Source organism: Pygocentrus nattereri, chromosome 25, assembly GCF_015220715.1.
Source record: "Pygocentrus nattereri isolate fPygNat1 chromosome 25, fPygNat1.pri, whole genome shotgun sequence".
Lineage (NCBI taxonomy): Eukaryota > Metazoa > Chordata > Actinopteri > Characiformes > Serrasalmidae > Pygocentrus > Pygocentrus nattereri.
In genome coordinates, this window is record NC_051235.1 from 9,845,520 (window position 1) to 9,864,385 (window position 18,866).

Consider the following 18,866-nt stretch of genomic DNA (forward strand, 5'->3'; position numbering starts at 1 on the left):
AATAAAGAGAAGCTAATTGAATTTCTGCATCTCAAACTGTTAGAAGAAAAAGCTTCCTGTAAGAGGTGGCATGTCTGCATAATTACCACATTGCACACAACTAGAAAATACATGATTAATAATAATTGGAAAAAAATGCAAAGACAGAAGCCAAAAGTGGCACTTTTAGTCATTTCTGTGGTTAAACCCACCATTTTATTCACATTTGTAAACACATCATTGTTTCTTACATCGATACAAGACTACATTGCCACAAAGAACAATAGTTTCATTTTCACAGAAATGTTTTAACTGCATTATCTGACTTGCCCAGTTAAACTCATGGAAATATTTTCCTGTCAAAGTGTGACTAAATGTGACTTAAAGGGCAAAAAAGACTAACATGGCTCTGTTTGCACTGACAGAAAAGCCATATCAATCAGCCTCAAAGCTCTAGAGAATTCAAACACATTACAGACAAAACCTTGCTGCTTGCAGATAAAGCTCAGTCACAGACACAAAACGGAGTGACCACTGAAATTGAGAGAAACAGATTTCTACACTTTTATAAAATTATGCCCTGATGCATTGCTTGCCACCTGGATGCTCATTTGAACTGTGTCTAGCCTTTTTTTTTTTGAGGATGCAAAAATCTTACTGTTCACTGACTGTCAAAGCACATAACTTTTTCAGCTGTAGTAGATAAAACGATTAAACTATAGAGACAACATTCATGTTCAGCTGCTAATGCATTAACACACTGAGCCTTCACAGTCCAAAATGTGGCAATGAAAACCATATATACAATACACAGTCATATTATGTATTGCAGGTGATGCAAGCTAGATCATTTTCACAATTAATAAATGTATACTATGACCATTCATTAATAAAAGTGAACATTACAAAAGCAGAGACCTAAAGCATTTCACTGGATACATAGTAGAATTGTACGGTACAGTCGTTATGAAGTTCTCTCACGTTTCACTATAAGTGATGAGCACAGACTTGAGAAATGTTTGTGAAAATTGAAAACCAATATGACAATAAAAGATAGCCTAGAGTCAATAGTGTTCAAGGCCGCTGAAAACTTTGCACTTTAGAGAGTAAAGCATAGCACATATTCAGGCCCATAATGCATTTCACCAACAACAAACAAAAACTAACAATAGCTGCCAACTTTACTATAGCTGTACACGTTATAACAGCTATGCCCTACTACTGGTACTTTATCAAGTGTCTAAGAAAAAAATTAATCTGGGGTTAGTTCAAGTGTTTGATTTAATGTTATAACAGCTTAAGCTGATCCCAGATCAGCACTCTTATGCTCTCTGAAAAATGAGCCACAGTAACAAAACGTCTGAATGAATGTGCACAATGGTTCCATATAAGTAAAACTATATCAATTACTACATCAGCTTAATTATTATACCAACTCAGCTTTTGCCAAATGTAATGTATATAACTGAAATACAGCACACGAATGCATTATCTTACAGTGCATAACTGCTGCTACACTTCACGAAGCAGTTCTGGGGTAGTTCTCAAAAAATACTACTCTGTAACATCTGCTTGTATCAACTGTACAAGGTAAACTCAATAGTCCTTTTCAGTAATTTATTCAGAAATAAATAGTCAATCACAGAAAACAGACAAGACGCAGCCTGTTATGCTGGTTAAAATTATTAACAGCTGATGCTGTTCGAATGTCCAGTAGAAACAGTTCAGCCTCCCAATAAAGTTTTTCGAATAAAATGTAAAGCTCAGAGAGCCGTTTGTGAATGAAACTGTGTCTGTTTAGGTGGGGTCAGGGCTCTCTCTGCTTCAGCACAGGGATTATTATCCATCAGTTTCATATTAGCGTAATCAGATGTTTTGACAGTTTGTTTACCACACTTCCTGTGCTTGTGTTGTGCTACTCACATTCACAATCAATAGTAATGCAGTCAGCTGATGCAGGCAGCATGTATGCATGGAAATTATGTAGGACAGGCATGGATAATAAATCAAGAGAGCTAGTTTATGATGTAGATGCATCAAGCATATTTTATGTTCTCTTAAAGATGTACAAGTACCAAAAGTAATGCAAATCTTAATAAGCCTGTGACTGTAAAATGGGTTATACAGTAATTATATTACTGTAAGGCATTACTTGACACATTATCCCCAATACTGCAAATGAGAAACTGTAATGCACAACTTTTTCATGCAAAATATTTAAATATGTGATCTTACCCTGCCTTATGCATTTTTGACTTCTTACTCGAGTGACTTTTGTGTAGGTCTGCCCTTTTTCATTGAGATGTAAAGATTTCCACTTCTGTCTAGTGATGTAGAACTGGGGTTTTCTGGAGTCGACTCCAGGTCTTGACACTTGCCTCTGGAACTGAAGGACTTGACTCCTCAATTCCGCTTAATTTTAACAAAGTGCGCCAGAGCTAGTGATAAAGGGTATAGCAGAGAGATATGGCATCCTAAATGTAGTTTACCCAGTTTGTGAATTGCTCCACATTATAGTTTGATGGACATTCATAGATTAATTCTAAGAAATATCAGGTAGCTTGACGAATGATTACAGCTGACTAATATTTTAGCACATCCTTAATAGCCTAAGTTAAAAAATCGATTCCAAGTGAACTGGACTCTCAGAGTCACTAACCAAGTCATGTGCATTATATGACCACAGAGTCATGTGACTACATGGGTTGGTGCCAAAGAATCAATTCTTTTGGAATCAATGTCCTATCACTACTTTTCTCTGTCTGTCTCTGTCTCTCTGTCACTGAATAGTGACTTTACCAGAGAAATTATAAAGGAGGAGGTTCCTGAAAATGAATTAAAAAGCTCATAAAATCAAGTTGCTTGTAAAGCTGCAAACAAGAAAAGCCCATGTCAGTTGTGGAGATCTGTGCAAATGCAGTAGCCAGAACAGCCTGAAAAAAAAACATGTTTTTGTATGTTATTTAGGCCAGATGCTTCAAACTAAGACTAAGATTTTTGTCAGATTTTACCTGTGACTTCAAATATGTTTTTGAAATGGTAATTTGGCCTTCAGGGTTTCAGGTTTTTAGGTATCTCTCCATTCAAAGAGATGGTAGTGTGGTATTGTATGACTGGAAATAATTGCCTTGTCTCACCAAGATAGCTACCAAGCAGAGTGTGACTTTACTGATACAGCTTGAGGCAGCAAGTTGTGTATTTTCTGGTTTGCTAGAATGCTGTACTGCAAGTAACAATGAGGAAAATTACACTAAGTCCGAAGGAACAGTGGTTTTCAATCTGTAGGAAGCAGAGGTACTGGTAGAGGCCTGTTGGCTGTTCCACGTTTCGATTGTATGGAATTCATCTATCATGGAGAAATGGTTCAAAGGGTCAGGGTCTTCCAAAAGGAAAGATCTCAACCTTGGCCATCTACAAGTAAAGTGGCCACCATGTGGAAACTTTGAGATGCAAAAGGCTAGGAAGCCCTGCTTTAGAGTAATGTTTGTGTATAGTGGTGTAGGCTGCAATGTTTCAGTCAGTGTGGATCAGAAATCATTTTCCCTGTGACACTGTTCTGAGTGAAATTTGGTATTAGGGAGGATCTCTGAGCTAGCTGACTGTTTTGCTGCATGGTGACAAAATAAAAAAATTAGAAGACCTTTTAGAGGCAGACAAAAAGAAATTACACTTTGATTGAAGATTCCAGGAAAACAAAAGTGCTGTCTCTTAAGTGATGAATAGTACTTAATATTACCACTGATTTGTGTAACGGGGAGCGAGGTGGCGGACACATATGCGGAGATAAGCGAGATCCATCAAGGGCAAATCCAAAATCAGGGTCGAGACAGTTCAGGGTCAAAGAGCTAACACGGATAGATCCGGGACAGGACAGGACAGGACAGATTCAAACAACAGCAAACACATCAAACAAAGACCAGCAAACACAAAGGGCAAACACAGGGCTTAAATACACACCGGGAAGACGAGGGACAGGTGAAAACAATCAGTGGTGAAGTCACAGAACAAGGGGCATGAATCTAAACAAATGCACATGGAACACTAAAACAAAAAAGAACGGAGTGGGAGGAGCCAATCGTGATAATTTGATTTCAGGTAGACACAAATGAAGCCAGTGAGTCAGTAAGATGTTTATCCCTAAAACCATGATGGCTACAAGAAAATAAATAAATAAATGAATAAAAACGTATAGCCCATCTATTCTAACAGTGTGACCTTTCACAAACACCAACACTCAACATAAAATTAATTAAATGCACTCCAAATTTACACATTTCCAAAAGTTGGAGTTGGTTACGTGGGATTTGTGCCAGCATTCCATAAAGCTTGATCGGTAGATGCACAAGTGCTGTTTTTTGGTGGAATATGGATTGGTCAATTGCACTGATGTATTTTATTAAATTAAAAGCAAATCACAATGCATATTCCTTCTTGTGCTGTGACATATTTCTGAGCAAAACACGGTATTAGGGATAGATGTCTGCTGTACTAGGTGAGAGTTTCACTCAGTGATGGGTGGTCATGGTGGGAAGGGGAGGTAAAACATGATATTATTAGTTAATATTATTTTCTCCCACCTGCTGGTGTATCGTGATATCAAGTGTTTTAGAGGCAGGAAAAAGTCACTACGTCTTGATGGAATATTATGGGAAACTTTGTTTCTTTTAAATTATACGAGTCAATGACTTGTGCTTAAGATGACCAGGGACATGAAATAAAAAAATAGTCAATTGTAATTTCAAGTTGACTTTAAATCGAGTAAATTCAAGCCAAAGTGATCCAGAATCCAGAATCAGGTTTGTGAAGGTTAAGTTTGTACTATTCTTTGTAGAAAGGTAGATCTTCTAGAGCAAGATTAAACAGCTTTACTTTAGAGTGGGGGTGTTTAATCCTGGACCTGGAGTTCTACCATACTGCATAGTTCAGCTCCAACCCAAATCTGGCACCGCTGGTCCAGTTAATGAAGATCTTCAAGGACATCTCCAGGGTGGTAGACCTCCAGGATTGGGCATGTCTGCTATACAAAATACCTAACTCCGGTCCTGGAGAGTGTCAGTCCAGCACAGTTTGGGGAATGTTTGCACCTGATTCAACCCATGTATTAATTACCAAGTTTAGTAGGTTTGGGGTTGCATAGACGAGTCAACTAAGAAATCCACTAGTTGGTGCTGAAAAACTGAAATACTACACAAGATTAAACCAATTTCATTGCAAGCTGTGTAAAATTGCACTTAAATACATGCTGGTAAGCTGGACTGGGTACATGCCAATGCGCTTCTTGGATAGGAAAGGACCATTTGACTGACAGGTACATTGACCAATCACAGCATGTTTAGTGTGACATGCTTAAAACAAAAACAAACCACTGATAAAATGGAGTAGTGGTTGATAAATGCACAGCAAACTTACTACCTACAACAAGAACTGTTCTGCAGTACACATCTCAACCCGCAGTGTCTAGCCGTAATTAGCAAGCTACTAAGAAGATACTTTTAACAAACATCCAGAGTTTTAAATGTGACAATGATGACTCAAAGTTTATAGTCATGCAACCTCTAGTGTGAAATCACCAAACTTTGACAGACTACAGCCCTGCAGGACCAGAGCCGAGTAGGTCCTCCTGCTGCTTTACACTGTAGAATGGATTGGTTATTATAAAGGATAACATTGAGAAAAAAAAACATGCCTAGCCCTCTTGGAACAGATGGTTGCCATTGGCTAGGCTTAAGCTGGCCACTGTGTGGTTCTGCGTGCTCTTCAGGGAGCTCATGCGTGTGTTGCCACGCACTACACTATGGGTGCGGCGTGACAGGGGAGGACAGCAGCAGCACAGCTGTTTGTTGAACTGCTTCTGGAAACTCTTGCTGAGCAGGTACAGGGCGAATGGGTTGACACATGAGTTGGTGAAGGCCAGAATACGTGCAGTCACACTGGCGACGAAATGGCTCATGGACGCGTCCACCACGTTGTAGTGGTAGGAGCGGTACAAGTAGATCACATGATTGGGCAGCCAGCAGACAGCGAAAAGGCCCACAAACACCAGCACCGTCTTAGCCAAGCGCTTCCTTGACTCGATCTGAAGGTACAGAGGGAAAAGAGGCTGGTTTAAAAGTAGTTTTAAACAGTTTCAAGTTTTCACTGCTCTAGATCCCTCTTGGGGTCAGATTTCAGGGTTGCCAGATTGCTTCTATAGTTTTCAGCCAAATAAATTGTTAAAACCCTTTCAAAAAGCATGACAAACTACCCAAAAAGGAAGCATTAAAACAGTCTAATAACCATAATACAGAATAATACATTATTTAATAATATAATTGATAATAATTAATAATAAGCTGGCATCTTGCCTTCGAAAATTTGTAGATAGGTTTCCGCTAGATGGCAACGTCAGTCTTTAAAAACATTAATCACTGCTATGAAGAACCAAAAGTTTTTAACTTAATTTTTTTATGTCAACTATATGCAATTTCAATAAAATGATCAAATTATTTGATTTGTATCTGTATCTTATGCTAGGGCAGGAACATATCTTTAAGAAGCCTCTTATCCTTTTTTCAGTATTTAATTTTCGCCACTATCACAGCTTCCATTCTAACGTTTACCATTCTCACAGCTTCCATTCTGTTTGGAAAACATTTTTTTTCCAAAGAAATCTGCAGGGATATTTTTCCACATGTCCAAAGTTTAGTTTTAGATGTATTTTGGTTGCATTTTCTGCTTCTCATAATCCCAGTAATTCCAAGTACATTCATACTGAAGTCTGGACCTTGTGGTGGCCAGTCTATTATTCTGAGAACACCAGCAGCTTCTTTGTCAGATTTACATTTTTTCTTTTTTTTTTTGTCCTTACTTTTGTCCTTTGAGGACAGGTACACATGCTTTCATAGTATTGAATATTTTTTCACAGTGGAAGGATTGACAGAAACACCTGTGGATTTTTTCATGTGAAGCAAAACTGGAGTTTTTTTCTTCTCTATTAAAAATGAAAGCTCCGAATACAGTTTGTCTGTTGGTCACAGTTTTAGTGGTGTAGCAGGTCTGACATAGTTTTAGGAATGCCATTTTCTTTCTATGTATACATCAGTAAAAAAAAAAAAAAAGTTTTGGAAACAAAAATATATACTGAAAAATGTATAACTCGTACTTAAAGGTTATTTTAATTGGAAATTAAATAAATGAAGGGTGGTCTCTGACTTTTGCACAGCACTGTGTGTGCTATTTGAGCTAATAGCATACACAGTACACAGCTTTGAGATAAATGGCAATTTATTTAAATGATTAAATACATTTTAGATCACTAGTTAAATACAAATGGAGTGAAATGAAATGGAACAACAACTCATTGTTCATCATATTTTAGCCTTTGTTACTTAATGAGTTTATATAATTTCCATTCAGGACTTAAGCTAATTACACAATGGGATAGTTGGGTAATTGTACTATGGATTATGTGCTAACCAGGTGCCATCACTAGATTTTCATCAACACGGTATAATAATGCTCTTATGACTGCAGTGTATGCTTTAACATTCTTAGTTTTGATTGGTCACATCAACATGTTATAATTGGTGACAGCATCGGCATCATATTGACAGAGTGATGTTTTTATCAGCATATTTTTTTGGTCATCAGTTCTACCTAGTGGTTTCTACAGAGAGGTAAACTAAGTATTGAGACATGTTTGCTTTTGCTCTGTAATGTATGTCCACTGAACATGTCCACTTCAAATGTAATCACAAGTCTCTTGAGTTAAGTATGTATTATCTTTATTAATCTTGAGTCTGGGAGTCCACTATATGTCCTCACATCACCTGCTTGAATCCACATTCACTGCTGAAACATCTAGACAGTCTGGGGCTTGACCTCACACCTAACCACAGTGCCTTTGCTAGAGCTGTTTAAAAGCTCTTGCTTGTTGCTCAATCACCAGAGAACATTCTGTTCTGTAGCATCAGGTTCAGCCTGTTCCACTCTGATGGCCATCCATATTTGCAATAAACTGTACTGTCATCAATCTATAAGAAACTGTGATCTAACAAAGAGCATTCAAAAAATTATTCAGATATATTACATAAAAAAACAAATCAAGTTCTGGATATTAACACAGCAAAAAAAGGTTCTTGAGCAAATTGCACCTGGTGTCATTATAAGAGAGGTTGTCATTGGTTGGGAAAATCTCCTGTAACAACCATCCCTGCCAGTGCAATTCGTTCTATAATATGTCAGTGGAAAGTTCATGGAACACAATTATGCTTCGAAAGGCAATATTTCATACAATGCTTTCAGGCTAATGACAGTGACAGTAGGAAAGAAGCCAGCAGTCACTTGAAAAGAGTTCCAGACAATGTGAATATAGCAGGAACAACAGTTACACAGAGAACAATAAGCAATGAACTACACTGCCATGCCAAAGTCCTCTGCTGAAAAAGAAGCACAGAGATGTGCATCTAAAATTTGCACATGAGCATTTAGACAAATCAGAACATTTTGAAACGTAGTTTGGTCAGACGAAACAGGAAACAGAACTCTTTGGAAATAATCCACCTTTTCATGTTTAGACAAAGAAGGTTACATCACACCTACAGTTAAGTACAGAGATGGGAGCATGAAATGGGCCTGCTTCACTGCAAATGGTACTGAAGCATTACATGTCATTGAAGGAAACATAAACAGAGAAAAATATGGTGCCTTTATACTTATTTCTCAATCTTTACAACCCCAGCATATTGGACATTGTTTTCTACAGGTATTCTAGCCTTCTAGTAGCAGGTATTTTACCATACTAAATCAAACATGGCAGCTTATAAGACACAAGATACACTCACCGCCTCCAAGATCAAATGAAACATTGTTTCTAAATATTTCTGTAATTACTCTGTATACAATACATTAGTCTCATAATACCCAAAACTGTTAATCAAGCTTTTTATTTTGTAAAATTAGAATCTTGCATTTTTAGGAGTCACAGTTGGTGATGGAGTGACTAATTTCAATGGATTTCTCTAACACTGGCAATATGGAATTGACACAAATCTGCAAAATTTTGAACATATGGACACAATGAACATAGTTATCAGTGGTGAAGATGGAAATTCAGCTGCATTGATTTTGGAAGGTTTGAAGCGATTATTTTTTATAACAATTCTTAACCTAGTTCAAACTTAACATATACTGCCTTTAAAGGCTATCTTGCACTACTATGCACATTTCTGCATTCAGTGTATTACAACATTCTGATTCAGTTTTAAAATCGTTGTCTAAAGTCAGCAATTTACACACCTAGTATGAACTGAAATCAAGATCAAGAATCTGTGTCCAATATCACCTCACGCTTAATGTCACCTCTGTGACGCATGCAGGCCTTTTCAAACTACTCACCAGGGTGGATTCACAGTCAGATCACATAAAGCCTAAACTATTCATATGCAGACCACACAGAATGTTTAAATGTATAATTACGGCTGAATACTTGCAGACCTCCTTGTAGCTTGGTAATTAGACACGTTTCTTTTCACATGCACAATGTGGGTGAGCAGATTAGGGATATTATATTCAGATGCAACTTCAGATTTTATTGTTGTGGGTCTCAGTGTTCCTCTGGCACCTGCTTTTGCTAATCACTACATCATAGTTGCTAGTTCCTTTTGTCAAACTTGGCTGCTCTGAACACCTGCTGTATGTATGGATTGTAATAACTGTCACGCGGAGCTGCTGCTGCATAACTATTGTAGACATCACTTCAGTATTCTGGGCACCCCAGCTGGTATGCTCATTTCCTGCTCTCAACATACCTGAACGTGGGTGGAAGGTTATTAACTGAAGATGTATTGTTTTGCCCTGAACCAACATAAAAGACAAAGAAGAACTTCTATTTAATATTGTTATTATTGATGTCAAAGGTAACAGAACATTCCAGTGCCTTAAAGAATTTGAAGGACCTCACCTGTCTCCTAATGGCTATGTTGCCCTCCACAGGCATGTTAGTCGCACTTCGAATCAGACTTCTGGCAATGAAGAAGTAGTACACAGAGATGATGAAGAGAGGAATGACATAGAAAATAAGGAAGGAGGCCATGGAGTGGATTTTGGGGTGGAGATCCTCCCCATGAGGGAATGGAGCACATGTTATGAAGGTTTCATTGGTGCCTGAGATCTGGAAAGGGTGTAGGTCAGAGAAGATGGCTTCTGGGATGGCCAGGACCATGGACAAGAGCCAGATTGCAGAAGCCCTCAAGCAGATCCTGGCTGTGGCAAGGGACATTGGGATGTCCATGGGTTTCACAATGGCTTTATATCTGAGAGAGAAGGAGAAGAAATGATTAATTGCCAAAGATGCACAGTTCGTTTGGATGAGAATTTAAAAATATAATAAGTACAGGTGCTCAAGTTCCCTGTCTGGGTTTCAGTTTCATTTGAATAGCTGACAGCAGTTTGTGAGAGGTAATGGACTGCAATCAGCCCCAACTACTGTCACCAATGGTGTTCTATAGGGATCAGTACTTGTTTTTTTTTTTAGTGTCTATATGCTCCCACTGGGTCACATTATTCATCAGCATGGCTTGAACCATCGTCTACATGCAAATGATGGTACATTTGATGTCATCAAAGCTAGATATTCCTTCCATTTTGAACACACTTTTTATGCTGACTACACATCTGGAACCTTATTTCTTTACTGTCCATCTTGCTCCTCCATACAGTTAGGTCTGAATTGCCAGCTGCACCAGCCTTTGTTCTATGGAAGATGTTTTCTCCATACCTGTGAAATCCACGGCCCATACCTGTGAAATCAGCTCACTGAAAGCATCCAAGCAGCAGATCGTTTTTAGTCTTTTAAATGTCTTTGTAAAACATATTTTTAGGGATACATATTGTTCTTCTAAAATTGCTTTATTGGTGCCTGTAATGTTGTTCTAATGGAAATTTGCCTTTATTTTGTATGTGTTTTATGGATGTGTACAAAGCCCTTCAAGCTCTTGGAAAAGGTACTATACAGTTTTTGGCACCCTTTGCTTAATTATATGTTTATCTTTGAATTGAAAACAAATGAACACAACAACAAAAAACCCACAAAACAGCAAAATGTGGCATGTGCAAATGTTTTGACTCTCAACTACATCACTTAGTAATACCCCTTTTGTCAGATTTCACAGCTTGAAAATTTCTGTAGCCAGTCTTTCCATTCTTGTTTTAGGAATTTTCACTCACTCTTCCTTGCAGAACACTTCGTTTTTTTTTTTTTGTTTTTTTTTTTTAATATATTTTAGGGCATGCACATTGTGTTTGAAATCTACCTTCTGATTTTCAGTGATCTTCAAGTCAGGACACTGTGAGGGCCATTCTATGCATGAGACTTTGAAGAGTCAGAGAATTTATTATGCTTTAGAATTGTCTTCAGCTGACAACTACTATTAACAATTATTGACCTGCCTACACAGTCCTAACAGTTAAGACCTAAGAAGTTTTGAGGTTTTGGAAGGGTGTCCAAACTTTTGCATTTGGCACAATTACATTTTTCAATTTACACAATTGGCACAATTTCCATTTTTCAAGTACTCAAATCTAATCAATTGCGCATTAACATCTGCAGAAAAAAAAACTTTTTTTCACAAATAGTTTGTTGATGAGGTTGTGAGTACACACAAATTTGAACAACAAAATATGTAATTTGGCTGGGGTGCCCAAACTTTTGCAAACAACTGTATATAAATAAAATGTTTTACACCCTTAAAAAAGAGTTATACACAAAACCTCAAACTTTCAAAGAACCATTTGAATGCATAAGTGGTTCTTCACTATGATGGAAAATCTGTTGCATAACTTCAAAATGATTTTGCGATTGTAAGTCAGAACACTTTTTGGTATGATACGGCACCCTTTTTTTGCTTCGAACTGTATATAAATAAAATGTATTGTTATTTTTGTTATTACATTTTGTAATGCACTCTATAAAGTAAAGGATGCTGCTTGCTCTCTGAAGCAAAGCCATAGACTTTTGGTTTTAAAGAACCATTTAACTGAATATATTTATTTTCATTTCTCAGAATTTGTATATTCAACTGTATATGTGCTTCATATATTTAACAAGCACATAGCACTTTGTTGGACATAAACTCACATTTTAGAAGAATTCCACAACAAAAAATCTTGTCAAACCACTAAATCAGAATGCCATTTTGTGAAATCATTCAGCCACAGCTGCACAAAAGCCATATTAATGCTTCCAATAAGACATGATAGCTCAAAGTATACTTGTACATGCTTTACTTGCAACTTGGCAGAGCAAAACTATTTTCTCTCCTTATGAGAGCTATGTGCCCTGTTTCAAAATCTCATCATTACACTTATGAAACACTTCTAAGAGAAACTGCTTTTCAAGCGTCTCCTCTGAACAAAAGTAGGTGAGAAAGCTGTTGTCACTTTTATGATTTCTGTTTTTGGAATTTTTACTGGCCATTTTATTTCTGATTAATTAGTTTCTTCTTATGCCATTATATTGTTGCTTTCTCTTGACTCTTGATGCTCTATATCCATCCATCCATCCATCCATCCATCCAGCCATCCATTTATCCCTCCATCCATCCATCCATCCATCCATCCATCCATCCATCCATCCATCCATCCATCCATCCATCCAATCATAATATCACATAGCAAAATCCCTAGAGCTTAAATTCACTCTGGTCATTTGTATCCACCTGGATTTAAGTGAACATTGTATGTGTTAATTAAATACCGTATTTTTCAATTGAAAAATGATTCTTCAAGAGATCTTTGGTAAAGGCTGTGATTACATTTAGAACTGTGAACAATCAAAGAACCTTTTGAATCCATAAATGGCTTTTCACTATAATGGGAAATCTGTTGCATAGACCCAAAGGGTTTTGCTGTTTGCCCATTACACCTACCAATACCTTGTTGATCTTTTCTGACACCTTCACAGTGAAGAACAGATGGAAAACATTTAGCTTGTTGCTGCCAGTATTATTTATTCATAATTGTAACTGTTTCCGCTCCTCTCTGCTCTACTCAGGAAAGATTAGAACACTTTTAATCAGCCAGTTAATCATTTTATGTTTTCTAAATTGCCACCCAGTCATCAAGTGACAAAACGTCACAGTGGCAATCATGCCACAGCTTCTAAATGCAGTAATGTGTCATGTTCATTCCTAGCTTTCCAGTCATACGTCTGACTTTGGAATTAAACACATTCCACAAAATAGCCAATGAAATAACCAGATTGCAAGACACAATCCAATCCAATTGGATAACTCTTGGCAAACTGGGCTCATAGTATGTATGAGAGCAACATCACTCAAAATCTGTGTTATACGGTTTACTGTAGTGTCTGCAGACATTAGTAGGAGAAGCTAAGCATGTCTCATTCTGTTCATTCCAGAAGACTGAGGGAACATGTATCGCATCGACAGTCCACACAGCAAGCTCCCAGTGCTGAAGGAATGTCCCTGCAATTCCCTGCACTTAGTAAAAGAAAAGAAAACCTGTATAATTGAAACTCTTCTATAATACAAGCCAATGGGCAGTTGTTTCAGCAACTGCTCAGTGGCTTCTATTATGAGCTTTGAGGCAACAGGTTTTCTATTCCTCAAGTACAGGAAAGCACACTGACATTGTCAGTGGTAATGAGCATAAGCTCTTACTGCTGTCATGACCAAACCTCGTATGTCTTTTTTTCTAAGTAAATTTTGAGCATTTTTCCATTCAAATTTTATCACATCGTAAATGACAACTGGTATTTCCAAGGGTGAAGGTTTTATTCTGACAGTGACGATGTGGAAGGCAGAGATTAGGTTGAAAATGCTGGACTATTCCTTTGACACCTGCAATATTCACAGATATCTGCTCAGTTCTGCTGGACCAGTCAGAGCACAGTGAGAGATAATTGAAAGCTGGGGAATGGACATCGAACACATTGATCACACAGAAAGAATGCAGAATATGCCAGTTTTAGCCTTCTGTTACATTTTTCATGCGTGTTATTGATTAGGACTGATTTCAGCTAAAACCACAGAGTCCATCTCATTATTTTCTCATTTTTGCGACTTGATGTGCCTTGTCTTCTGTTGTAACCACACAACTTCCCCCTGGGATTGAAACACTACATCCATCCATCCATCTCGCCAATCAAAATATACATAGTGAAATCTCCAGTGTTGAAATTCAGTCTTAGAATGGTCATTTGTGTGCAGCTGGATTTAAATGACCACCATAAGTGTTAATTCAGCACTAAGTGTTACTAATTCAACACTGTCAGTTTATCGCAGAATCCCCACTTGTTAATTCAGGATTTATGTATGCCCAGCTGGATTTTAGTGACCATTGTAAGCATTAAATAAATACTGTATGTGTCAATTGGAAATGAGTTCTTTAAGGTTCTTCAGCAAAGTCATGTCCTGTCCATCCACTGCCCAGTGAACGCTCAAATACCCATCTGTGATGGACAGCTTGTACGCCCTTAAAAAAGAGGTTCTTCATGTGTTCTTCTTAGCAAAGACAATGGTTATACGCAGAACCTCGAACACTCAAAGAACTATTTGAATGCATAAGTGGTTCTTCACTATGATGGAACATCTGTTGTATAACTTCAAAAGGATTTTGCACTTGTAAGCCAGAACACTTTTTGGTATGATCGGAATCCTTTTATTGCTTTCAAGTACCTTTTAAACAGCAAAACAGGGTTCCACACCTCTTACATGCCAGAGAACCTTTTTTGGCATAGAAAAAATGTGCAAATGCTGTGCATTTTCTCATTATACTGAAAAAATAAACGTGCTGTTCAATTGACTTGAACGTGTAAATGAGTTCCACATGGATGAAGTGTATGGTCATTTTTATATTACTTGCTTTTGGCTATAACTGTGCTGATACAGTCTCGTGTACTCATGTTTAACCAATGCACACGTTTGAACTGAATCAGCTCTGTCTTCAAAGTAGTTTTATAGTTTATTTTCAAAGGTTTAAGTTTTATAGTTCACTTTGTCCCTGTAGTTGTTTAAAGAGTTTTGGGAGCTCTGTCTATCCTATACCCAGATACACACATGCATACAAGTCTCCCACCTGTCCGCCGCCAGCGCGGTGAGGGTGAACACAGACACCCCGACGGACGTGAGCTGGATGAAGGGGATGAGCTTGCAGCCCACCCTCCCAAAGAGCCACTCGCTCGCCAGGATGCGGCAGGCGTCCACGGGCGCGCACGTCACCAGCAGCAGCACGTCGCCGAAAGCCAGGCTGGACATGAAGAGGTTGGGCACGTTGCGCATGGACTTGGCCGTGCAGAAGGTCCGAATGAGCGTCACGTTGCCCACGAGCCCCACGGCGATGATGAGCGCGTACACGGCGGCGATGAAGATGCCCGCGTGCCACACAGGTGACCCCGAGGCGGCCGGCACGCTCCTGCAGTCCCACGATTCATTGGACGCCAACTTCTCCTCATGGATCGATACAAACGCTTCCTCTAAAGACATGTTCAGCTAGTGCTGGGGCATTTTTTGTAGAAGCTGTTTGGTTCCTTTACGTCCTTTAGAAACAAATAAAACTCGCTCAAGTACTTAAAACTCTACAGCGCGAAGATCCTCAAGGTCCTGGTAGGAATCCGTCCACTGTTCCTCACCTGGACGCAGAGAGAGCCAACGGGTCACACGCGAGCCGACTCTCACGTTTGAGCTTCAGCGTCTTTCTCCTCATCCTTCACCCGACCGACTCCGCCTCCTGCTCCAAGATTGGCCAGGAGTTCATACTAGCCGAACGTAGCGCAGGTGGCGATGCTGGAAAACGGCCACATATTGAATTGTATTGATTGAAATGTGCGCAGAATGTCCACGTGAATGAAAAACTGCTTCAGTGACACGAGGAAGCCCGTTATTTTAGTTCTGTCTTGTTTTTTTGGCAGAGTCTATTATCACACTCAATCGACTTGCTTTAACTAAGCCGGGTAAATCATGCGCCTTCAGAACACCAAAGAGCTTATTTCTGCGTCAATGTTCATACTAAACAGAGATGTTCAAGGGAGAAGTGGAGATATTTAGTATTATGAAAAAATCCTTGCTCCCCCGTCCATCCAAAATTCTTACAGATTCCTCACACCACATTCTAATTGGACTCCTTCTCCCCAGCAGGCACTGCAGAACCCTACATACTAAGACTGCCACACACAGGAGCAGTTTCTGCCCTCATGCCATCACCCTCATAAATAGCTGACCAGTAATATCATCTGCTGATCCATAGCTACTCCTGTTGTTTTTTTTTCTTCCAGATATTACACCTTGCTGCAGACCACTGCGCACCAATATCTTTCTCATACATGATGCATTTTACTAGGTTTGCACTACCACACACACACACATTGCTTGCCCCTGCATAATCTGTATGTTGCTTGTATATCGTGTATCGTCTGTGTAAAACCTGTCCATATACAGTCTGCATATTGCTCATATTACATAAATATTGTACATTATGCACTGTGTGTAAATTAATTGTGCATTGTTTGTGTATTGCAATTCATTCTTTAAAACAGAGAGACTAACAACTGGAACCAAATTCCATGTGTGTGTCCACTTAGCGAATAAATCTGATTCCCATTCTGATTAACCGGAACACAAATTGCCGCTGCCCTTCATGTTTAAGACTGGGGTTTGATTTCCCATCTGGACAACAGGGGAATACACTATTTAAACAGTCACTGCTTTGGAAATACGATGTGGCAATTCAGCGTTTTTAAAACGTGTTTTAAGACAGATTTAAGAGAGAGTACTTGTCATGTTTGTGAATTATTATGAAGAAGTGAGTAATAGCAAAGGGGGGGTTGGTATGAATGACCTCAAGTACAGCTTGCAAGAAAAGCAAAACAACTGTATTATTATTTTAGAGGCTAATACTATAAATCAGTATCAAGAAATAGTATAAATTAGCATGTTATGATATAAGTGTAAACAGTATTACCATGAAAACTAAAAGCAGGCTACTTACACTAAGTGTACCTAGCAACATTATTCTGGTTGCACTTAGAATAAATGGCATCTGCCATCTTTTTTTCCCCATTAAGAAAATATTGGAAGTTTTTATTTGGACAGTGACCATTTTACAGCTTTGCACAGATTAAAGCCTGCAGTATTACTTTCAGGATTGATAAGATGAACGAAGCATTGATTTTAAAAAGGACAGGGCCATAGACTGTAACATTTAAATTTTATAGACTGATATGAAATACAGCCTCAGACTAAGTGACATTTTCAAACAGGATGTGTCATTACTAAATTCTAATGCTAAATACAAAAGATGTATTGAGCATACAAAATGTGAAAAAATCATGCAAAATATGATTTACTAAGTACAATATGTCTATACACCGAAATCCCTTCAAGTGGGCAAATACTGCTACTACTATTATTACTATATTATTACTACTAATACTACTACTTCTACTATTACTCCTACTGTTATTGATACTACTTCTACTACTACTGCTACAATTATTACAACAGCTACTACTACTACTATTGCTACTATTAATACTATTAAAACTATTACTACTATTATTACAACTGCTACTATTACTGCTACTATTATTATTACTACTACTACTATTGCTCCTACTGTTATTGGCACTACTTCTATTACTACTACTGCTACAATTATTACAACTCCTACTACTACTGCTACTACTATTACTACTACTAATACTACTAATATTATTACTACTACTATTACTCCTACTGTTATTGGTACTACTTCTACTACTACTACTACTACTGCTACAATTATTACAACTACTACTACTACTGCTACTACTATTACTACTACTAATACTACCAATACTATTACTACTACTACTATTACTCCTACTGTTATTGATACTACTTCTACTACTACTACTACTACTGCTACTACTATTACTACTACTACAATTATTAGTACTACTACTGTTCATTTTTCAGTATCAGTGAAAAAAAAGGCTGAAAACAGATATTTAGTTGTTGTGGCCTCTTTAGTTGTTCTAGCCTATTTTTTCACACCTCCAAAGTTCAGTCTGAGAAATTGGTTGCATGTTCTGCTTCTCATGATCCAAGTAAACTCAAACACATTCAATGATGTTGAGCATCTGAGTTCTGGGGTGAACACTCCATTGTTCTAAGAACACCAGCAACATCTTTTTTTTGTCTTTCCTTTCTTACATTTCCTTTCTTTCTGACATTTACTCACCATCAAACCCACAGTGTGGATGGTCTTATTACAGTGTAAGAAAAACCCTGTGTGTCACTGTGAGAAGAGCTATTACCTCCAATTTTACCTCTACTAGGTGGACAAGGTAGGAGTGTTTAATAGAGTGGACAGTATCACAGTGCTCAAAAACTGTTGCAGCACTGCTGTATCTGATCCACTTCTACCAGCGCATATACACATATCACTGCCATGTTAGTGTTACTGCAGTGCTGAGAAAGCCCAGATGTTGGTTGTGTGGACATCCTAACCATTGATAAATGAGGTAAATAAAAGCAAAGAGCTTGATAAAATGGTCAGTCACTCCATGTGCCTAATAAAGTGGTCAGCAAAAATATAACTGTAGTTTAACAAACAAGGATTCATCTTACATTAGAAATTATACACACTTCCATTCCCTGGAAGTCTGCTTGCTGTTCATGTAAACTAAAAGTGCTGGTCCAATGTGTCCACTTGCTTTTTCTACTATTCCTTTTGCTGTCTAACTCGCAATCAGGGCTTGAATTGTGATTTGAAGGTAGGGAGCATGGTGGGAAAAATATTATTCATTTTATTTGGTATTCTGCACTGATATCATGAAAATGTGAAAAGCCTATATGTTTCTGTCTTGACTTGTCTGCTTTAGTATTAAAATATCTTCTTATTCTTTTCTG

The 18,866-nt window shown here is 38.1% G+C and overlaps 1 protein-coding gene across 1 annotated transcript; it reads right to left on the reverse strand.

Annotated features, from left to right (window-relative positions):
• Window positions 1-579: 579 nt before the first annotated feature.
• grpr (gastrin-releasing peptide receptor) lies at window positions 580-15,634 on the reverse strand. Its single transcript, XM_017694591.2, has 3 exons — window positions 15,055-15,634; window positions 9,920-10,271; window positions 580-6,055 (listed from the first exon to the last, which is right to left on the reverse strand). The coding sequence occupies exons 1-3, from the start codon at window positions 15,459-15,461 to the stop codon at window positions 5,666-5,668; spliced, it is 1,149 nt and encodes a 382-aa protein (XP_017550080.2). The 5' UTR covers window positions 15,462-15,634; the 3' UTR covers window positions 580-5,665.
• Between the last annotated feature and the right edge of the window lie 3,232 nt (window positions 15,635-18,866).

Coding starts and splice junctions, on each gene's coding strand:
- grpr (XM_017694591.2), bottom strand. CDS start 15,461: ATGTCTTTAGAGGAAGCGTTTGTATCGATCCATGAGGAGAAGTTGGCG. Junction 10,272..15,054: donor ACCGCGCTGGCGGCGGACAG/GTGGGAGACTTG, acceptor CTTCTCTCTCAG/ATATAAAGCCATTGTGAAAC. Junction 6,056..9,919: donor ACATAGCCATTAGGAGACAG/GTGAGGTCCTTC, acceptor CTGTACCTTCAG/ATCGAGTCAAGGAAGCGCTT.